Raw genomic sequence first — 8,967 nt, forward strand, 5'->3', positions numbered from 1 at the left:
GAAACAAACAACATCCTTAATTTGCAGAAAGGACAAGGATGTCTTCAAACACCTCCAACCTGAAAAGAGAAAGAAATATCTCCTTTTTTCATAATCAGTATCATCAGCTTCACACCCTCTTCGATGTAGCTAGTCGGCCACTAAATAGTACTGACAGTAGTACATTTCTACACTAGAAACTTCAAATACTGGTATGGATTCTACTGTACTCAGTCTGCACTAATCTACTAACTGTGCCACCAAACCTCAGAAGGGTTTTCTTTCACATGTACTGATTACCGTACAGCTACAGGTACAGGTTGATACACACACTTTTCTCTCATTCATTGTTTCAATCACCGGTATCCGTATCATGTATGTCACCAACGACCGACTCTCATTGAGCTCATCATGCAGACTGTATGTATCACGGTCATGCAGATAGTACGTGACCGAGTCTCAGTCCCATACACAGATAATTCTGGTCGCAATAGATGCAGTCTTGACACTCCCATTTATACACAGGCAATCGAAGAAAAACGGAGGCACACGTCTAGCCATGTAGAGTTATGTGTTGGTATTTCAATGACTATGTCAAGAATGATATTACCCAGCAAAATGTGCTTCGAGGGCGGGCGACAATCCTTGCCGCCAGCCCTCGTCACGGATTGTCGCCAGACGATAATTTATGACGGGGCGACAAACATTGACGCCAACTCCGCCAAGGATTGTAGACCCCGAGCCGGGGGCGACAATCCGTGTCGCAACAGATGTTGTAGTGATTCATTCCACGAAGACAGCTGAAGAAGGTACCTCGATCATGCAGAATACCTGGGGGAAAAAAGCAACAACAAAAGTGTTACACCTTCCATTGTATAGTAATACAATCTATCATAATAGAAGACTATTTCTGGGAGTTAAGGAAAACATGAAATAGTGCAAAGCATTTTGTCTTTAATGGCAGTGTAGCGTTTCTTCCCCAACTAGAGGTGCCGAGGTAAGGGAGTAAACGCTATCAGATAATTACTCTTATTACTACTACAACAAGTATGACAAGGCCTACTCACGGTTTATGAGCACCTGCTTCAGTGGCCCAGTTGTACTTGTATAGTCAGGTAGGGACGGGGACCGGGACAGTCGAGGTAGATTGGAGTGGTAAGTTCCTGTCCTGTGTCTGTCCTGAGTCCGTCTGTCTGTCGGTCTCTATTTTGCCCTCCAGGTGAACTTTCCGTGCGTGCGGCTGGTGTGCGTGCACATTTGTTGGGGATTGCGCTGTCCGTCAGCCTGTGTTGGCACATACGCCGATTACTGGAGTAATTACGGTAGTATGGCCATGCACATACTACAGTGTATGCGCGGCGACGGACGGGGCTACGCACCAGTAAACGTAATGTACCGACACGCCGGTATTGGCTTGTATATTCCCGATGGCAGATGTATATCGCCAACCGTACCCGGTGGCAGATATACTATCGCCATCCGTACAACTGGTGCCAGATATAATCGCCGTCTATACAACCAAACCGAGCGACGAGCACAGAGTTCACCCTATCTTACTACACTCCCCCCCCCCCCCCCCGGTCCTATAGATTGTCACCTGTATAGTGACAATCTTGATAGAAAAACAATATCCCTCATATTGTCTACCTGTGGAGCTGCAGTTTGCCGGAATGCCGATTAGCGGCAATTCTGGCAGAATACCGATTATCGGCCATTCCAGCAAAACTACATCACTCTTTAAACAGACATATAGACTTCGCCGGACGGGAATCCAATGGAGGGAGACAGAGAGCCAGGAGAGACATTCATACGGAATCTGCAGCCGGGATCTGCAGAAATGGGATATATCAGCCATGTCGAGTTAGAGAATGGCATGGAAACCCTCTCATGCTACGCTTCCCGGCTGACTGTTACTTGGATTCCTCTTTAGTTCTGCATCGGTCTCCTGTTCATCACTCTGCCGGAGGAGGTTACCCCACTCGAGTTCCTGAAGACACTCAAGAGTGTCTTCAGGAACCGGTGCAGGCTCGGTACTCACAGGATTGCATCCTTGTGTCACGCCATGGGGGTAGCAATGTCCCCACTGTTGGCAGTGATGTCCATATGTGTTACATGGAGTTTGGCAGGTGCTACACTGGAGACCGTGACCTGTGAGACCTGTTTTGATTTGTAGGCCAGTGGGATTACATCATTCACTTCGTTGGCAAAGCGTGACCAATTTTGATGGGCCTTGCGACAGTGGGAGCAGCCACGGCACGAGAGGTCATCAGGATGTATACCGGGGTGGTATTCTTCGCACATAAACTCACTTGTTGGTACTCATGAGAGTGCGTCTGCATTCTGGTGGTTTTTTCCCCGGCCGGTGCTGGATTTTCATGTCGTATTGGGCCAACTCCTCCAGCCATCTTGCCAACTGGCCTTGTGGGTTTTTGAAATTGAGCAACCATATCAGGCTTCCATGGTCTGTTCTGACCTCTGCTAGGAGCTCGCGTCGAGTTACGCAGTATCTACGATGCTGTGGTGACAGAGACAGGCTGGCATATGCGATAACCCTCTCTTGTCCCTCTTCGAGCTGCAGTAGTTCAGCACCGATTACTGTGGCAGACGCATCAGTATCAAGCACAAAGTGGTCCTTGTCATTGGGTAGTGCTAAGACTGGGGTAGAAGTCATCAGCTGTTTAACATTGTCAAACGCTGCTTGGTGCTTCGCCTCCCAGTGGAAATCGTGCTTACCTGTTAATTCATACAGGGGACCAACCGTCTTAGCATAGTCCTTGAGGAAGACTCTGTGGTAGTTGACCAGACCGAGAAATTGTTCAACTTCTTTTGTGTTGGTCGGTACTGGCCAGTTTACCATTGCTTGAGTGTGGTCTTCTTTCAAGTGTAGACCTGAGCTGTCTACTTCCCTGCCAAGGAATTCCACTCGTTTTTGAAATAGTGCACACTTCGTGGGTTTCAGCTTTAGTTTGTAATCCCGGAAGCGTTCAAGCACTTTCTTCAGGTTGCTCATGTGGTCATTGAATGAAGTTCCCAGCACTTACCACGTCATCAAGGAATGCGAGGGCGATGTCCCAATTTAGTCATCTGAGAACGAGGTTCATCACCCTCGAGAAAGTTGCCGGGGCGTTGCACAGACCGAAGCCCATACGAACAAACTCAAACAGACCATACCTTGTGATAAAGGCTGTTTTTTCCCGGTCTTCCTTCTTGATCTTGACCTGGTAGTATGCCGAGTTGGCATCCAGCTTTGAGAATTATGTGTTGCCCGCAAGCGTATCAAGGCACTCTTCGATGCATTGCAGAGGGTAGACATCTTTCTTTGTCACGGTGTTAGACGACGGTAGTCAATGCACCACCGAACATCCCCGTCCCTCTTCCTTGCACCGGAGCTGAAAAGCCCACTCTGACATCAAAGGTTGAATCACCTCGGCTGAGAGCATTTTGTTCAAATGTGCTTTCTCTTCCTGCACAAAGTTCTGGGGGGTTAGCCTCCCCAGTATCGATCTGATGCGTTATTTCTTTGAAATCGCCTAGATCGAATTCGTCCTTTGCGAAGACTTCCTCAAATTCTATGAGCAACTCCGCAGCATTTCTCGCTTGACTTTGCCCATAGGTCCAATAACTGGGCAGTTGATTATTAGGGGGAAATCAACTAATTGTACTTTCTTGCCCTTCGGAGAGGTAATCCACTTCTACAGGATTTACAGTGGAGACTTCTATTGCCTCCCCTATGATCTTATCCCGTTTCCAGCGGATATTATTACCTGTCGGGTTTAGGGCGAAGACTTCCATGTCTGCCTCAGTTTCGTGGAGTGATCGGGGGATGAACCCAACTAAAAACCTGCTTGGCTGTATCAGGAACTAACTGATTGAGGGGGTGACTCATTCGGCACTTCACCCTCTTAATGGATCTTGGAGGGATTCGCCACAGTGTCTGATACAAGGACCGTGGTCATTGATACCGTGGTTGCCCCGAGTCTATAGGGATGTAATAGACAGTATGGATTCCGGTATGTTGATATTAGCTTTATGTTTTCTGAGGATGTCTAACCCCAGTAACATATCGTCGTCAATTGGTGCAATGTATACAACTTCACTGAAATTGACATTGCCCAATGACAACTCTACCGATCCGATTATCATACCCGCCATTTTCATGTTCCTCCCCGCAGTGTTGAGGGTTACATACCTCAGCACTGCTGGTTTGGGAGGACAATGTGTTGTACACCCTATCTGACATGATAGTTACCTCTGCAGCTGTGTCCACAACTGCTCTTAGTGCTCTGTCACCGACCTTTACATCCACGAACAGCATTGAGTTGGATTTCAGTCGGCAGACAATTACCTCGTCAGTGGGTGACATGTCCCTCTTCTAGCAGTCTGGGTCCAGCTCTACCTTGTCAGTAGGAGGGGGCCACGGTGGTAGCCGCCATGATTTCGACGAAGGTAGAGGTGCGTCCTCGCCTACCGTGTCCTTCGTGGCGCCACCACTCCCCCCAGCTGATGGCCATGGTGGTAGCAGCCATGGTTTCGACGGAGGCAGAGGCGCGTCCTCGCCTACCGTGTCCTTCGTGGCGCCACGACTCCCCCTCTGCTGATGGCCATGGTGGCAACAGAAGCTTGATCATTATGTCTTCTTACCGGTTTTGACGTATAGTTGGTGCAGTAGGGGATTTGCAAAGCTATCTCATATTGAGTCTTTTTATTTGAAATTTTGTTAAAAAAATAAGAGGATATCTGGCGTTCATAAGAGGAACCCAAATTTCCTGGTTCATGGGGAACTAGACGCTTCTAAATTAAGTTAAGCCCTTGCAATGCCATGTTATTATTATTATTATTATTGTTGTTGTCACTATTTTCACATGATATCTCTTGGAGATCAATATCATGCCAAGTTCCATTATTGGAACCTTAGACTTTTAATACTTTTCTCAGGATTCGCGCCATCCCCAGCAATAAATATTTTCGAAATGCCCAAAGGTATTGCTAATGAATTCTTATTGGTGAAGATAGTGAAATCATAATTTTTTTTTCTTAATATTTCGAAAGATATTTTTGAAATGAATAGTGCTTAAAACAAACTGCCGACGGTGCTGTTCATGTGTTTGTGTTTTATCTATGTGCATAATTATGCTACGCGTATGTACTTGCAATGTTACTGTTACCAAAATTTGTATTGTGGAATGAGTTTACATCTTGTCAAACTGCTACTATATCTTTTGTCTTTCTGTACATACATTGTTTTTATTTTTTGTTTATCTTTTTTATTTTGAACTCGCATACCACAATATTGAGTTAATGAATTATCTCACTATCTAACATAAGTTAAAACGAAAGTTACAACTGACTTAAAACACCTTCCACTCTGTTTTTATCTCAGAAGCATAAGTTTGCACGGGGCACGACTTACAACAGAAGATAAAACAGTTTTCAGAATACCGTGTAATCTAATGGGTTTTCAGGTTTGCGCCCACTGTTGCGTGTGCATACCCTAAGACAATGGTATGCGCAGGCGAAGAGTGCGCAAGATAAAACACAAGTTACAACAGCAGTTACAACAGAAGTTACAACAGATATAAACCGGTGTTCAGAATACCGATTCGTTACAACAGAGATAAAACAGTCTCAGAATACCACCCCAGCCGCTCCCATAGTACAACACTGTACAATCTAGAGTGACAACCAATACAACTCATCCCGCCGTCAAAGCAAGGCCGAGTTATCCCCGAGTCCGAGTTTTGCCTGACCCCGTTCGGATAAGTTCTGAGACTGAACCTTTTTGGTTAACATTTTGCATTGTAGTCGTTCCCCATCGAATATCTTGTTATCATTAGCGTAGAGAGCGCCCTGCGTGGTTGCCTCTTTTCTGTGCTCTGAGTTGTTTATGACTTTTGTGTTGTTCTGTGATATTATTTTTGTGTCACTGTGCCAACTGTATTGTATGTGCTTTGTGAATCTCCTGGACCATTTTTGTGATAAGTAATTCGAGGATTTGGCTGAAAATCGGCAAACTGGATTTGGAGTTTTATATCGTTTGTACGGGAGCCACACTACAGCTTTCATATTCAGGTATGTGTTTATGCGCTCATGCGAACTTGAGCTGTTAAGCGCGTAGAAGTCATACGCGTTCGTGTTCATGCGCTCAACTGTTGTACTTGAATGAGCTGTAGCTTTTTAAAATTTTTATGTTCGTTTTGCACAACGCAGTGATGATAATGGAACGAATGAGGTATATGTTTGTTGTGAGTTTAATACTGACTCTTTTGCCATGTATGTATTGTTGTAGAGCCACATGCACTTTTAGTAGGTCTATACTACCAACTGTGAAGAATGATAAGAACATGTCTAGTACCGGTATCAGACTAAAAGGCTACTCAAAAGCATGCATTTTGTATTATAAGAATGCAAGCTCTACTTTTCACATATCACTGCTTACCAGTGGAGATGTTGAAATCAACCCAGGTCCGTCATTTAGTGTGTCAGCTACCAAAGATCATGCTGTTGATAACAATACAAGACGTGCATATAGTATTTCGGACCTTTTACAGCTGAACCCTTACAATGTTTACTCCACTAAACCTTCTTGTAAGTGCCTTGGGATTAATGAAGTGACATGGCAACGAATAACAGCACTACAGATTAACGGAGTGAAAAAGACTCACAGAGGTAAAAGAGTAGTAAGACAAAATAGGGATCAAACTGTGAAGTTGTTACACGAAAGAAAATTTGTGAATTCTGATATTTCATGTATGAATTTGAAATTTGCTATGTTAAATGCCAGATCGCTGAAGAACAAAACCGCTGAATTTGTAGATTATATTCTTGATCATGAATTAGACATTGTTGCTATTTGTGAAACATGGCTTACGCCTAATGATGCTGCTCCGATTGGTCAATTGACACCACATGGCTGTGTTGTTTAAAAGTCAATTAGATGTCAGAATTGTAGATTCCCCAAATGTTACAACATTTGAAATGATTCAGATGACTCTGAATTATATGCAGAAATCGTTGCATTTCATCAATGTATAATGTATGTATAACTCATAATCGAGGCCATGTATTAGATCTGCTTATAACTCATAAAGGTAACACTGTACAACTTTGTAATACCGGTGTTGTGGAAGGTATATCAGATCATTCAGCAATAATGTGTGAATTGAACCTTCCTAAGCGTTGTATCAAAAAAAAAAAAACATTTGTTGTGACACGGAATTTGAAATCTGTAAACCAACAAGAGTTTGTTGCTGATACTCATGTTAAGTCTCTTTCATCAGCTGAATCTCAAGTTGATAATGTTGATGATGAAGTGAATTTGTATAACACCTTAATCACTGCCACCCTTGATAAGTTGGCACCTCAGAATACGGAATGGTATACCCCAGAAATAGCTCAAGCAAAACTGCTTCGTAGACAGTTAGAAAGGAAGTCAAGGTCCACAAAACTGGAGATTCACAAGCAGATGTATCATGCGCAAAGGCGATGTGTAAATGCCTTGATTAAAGATGCTAAGTTACAATATCATTCAAAAAAGGTTACGGATTGTGGGAAAGATACACAGAAGTTGTACAAAATTGCTAATGCTTTACTTTACCGAAAACAGCGATCTTTGCCAGAACACCTCACTCATGGTGATCAAGTTGAGTTAGCCAATTGTTTTAATCAATATTTCATTGATAAAACTGTGGCAATCCAACGGAGTTTCCCAACTCGTTGTGAACAGCCAAATGACTTTGTATGTGAATGAGATAGAAAAGCTTATTAAGAACTCACTTAGCAAATCATGTGAATTTGATCCAATCCCAACAGATTTGGTTAAGAAGTGTGGCAGAGTTTTAGCACCCGTTATCACAAGAATCATAAATGCTAGCCTGAGATTAGGTGTAGATCCACAGGTGTGTAAAAAAGCAGTTATTCATCCAACTTTGAAAAAAGCAGGCTTAGATCAGGAGTGTCTAAAAAATTACCGCCCAATTTCAAATTTACCTTATTTAAGTAACTTGCTTGAAAAGGTTGTTTTCTCACAACTGACAATGTATCTGCAAGATAATGAATTGCTTGATTCATTTCAATCTGCGTACAAGCCTGGTCATAGTGTAGAAACACTGTTAGTCAACTTATCAGATATTGTGTTCAGAGAATTAGATAGTGGTAACATCACTGCTCTTATCATGCTTGTTATGAGCTCAGCTTTTTACACAGTCGATCATGCTATTCTGATTCAACGACTGAGATATTTGGGCATCAAAGGAACTGTTCTTGATTGGTTTATATCCTACTTATGTGATCGATCTCATTATGTCAGAATTGGTGATTCTACCTCTTGTAAAACTATGACAAAAGTTGGTGTACCTCAAGGTTCTGTTGGAGGCCCGCTGCTTTTTTCTTTGTATATGCAACCAATTAGTGAAGTATTTCGCAAGCATTGTGTTAGTTATCATTGTTATGCGGATGATATATAACTATATTTGTCTTTTAAACCCACTGTGTCTTCATTGTCATCCGCCATTGCAAAACTCGAAGCATGTTTGCAAGACCTGAAAATCTGGCTTACATCCAATGGCCTTAGACTAAATGATGATAAATCTGAGTTTCTGTTATTGGGATCAAAGCATATGTTAAGCAAGGTTGATTATCAGTCATGTCATGTCAACATCGGTAGCACTTGCATTACTCCGTCGAAAACAGCCCGTAATTTAGGTGTCATATTTGATCAGGAAATGTCATTTCGAAGTCATGTAACTCATATTCAGTGGAATGTTCGATATCAGTTGCGTAATTTAAGTTTCATAAGGAAATATTTGTCTAAATCTGCAGCTGAGATACTTATTCATGCTTTGATTTCTTCTCGGTTGGATTTTTCGAATTCATTGTTGTGTAATCTTTCAAAAAAAGATGTCACAAAACTTCAACGGTTGCAAAATTCTGCTGCCCGATTGTTAACTTTTACTAATAAGTTTGATCCCATGTCACCAGTTCTCCGTTCCT

General features: G+C 42.8%; 1 protein-coding gene across 1 annotated transcript; it reads right to left on the reverse strand.

Annotated features, from left to right (window-relative positions):
* Positions 1-2,284: 2,284 nt before the first annotated feature.
* On the reverse strand, positions 2,285-2,989 carry LOC139732806 (uncharacterized). The gene has a single exon (XM_071643648.1). The coding sequence runs from the start codon at positions 2,987-2,989 to the stop codon at positions 2,285-2,287; it is 705 nt and encodes a 234-aa protein (XP_071499749.1).
* Between the last annotated feature and the right edge of the window lie 5,978 nt (positions 2,990-8,967).

This window comes from Diadema antillarum, unplaced genomic scaffold, assembly GCF_040938485.1.
Source record: "Diadema antillarum isolate AM-2024a unplaced genomic scaffold, OU_Dant_1.0 seq00000450_RagTag, whole genome shotgun sequence".
Taxonomy (NCBI): domain Eukaryota; kingdom Metazoa; phylum Echinodermata; class Echinoidea; order Diadematoida; family Diadematidae; genus Diadema; species Diadema antillarum.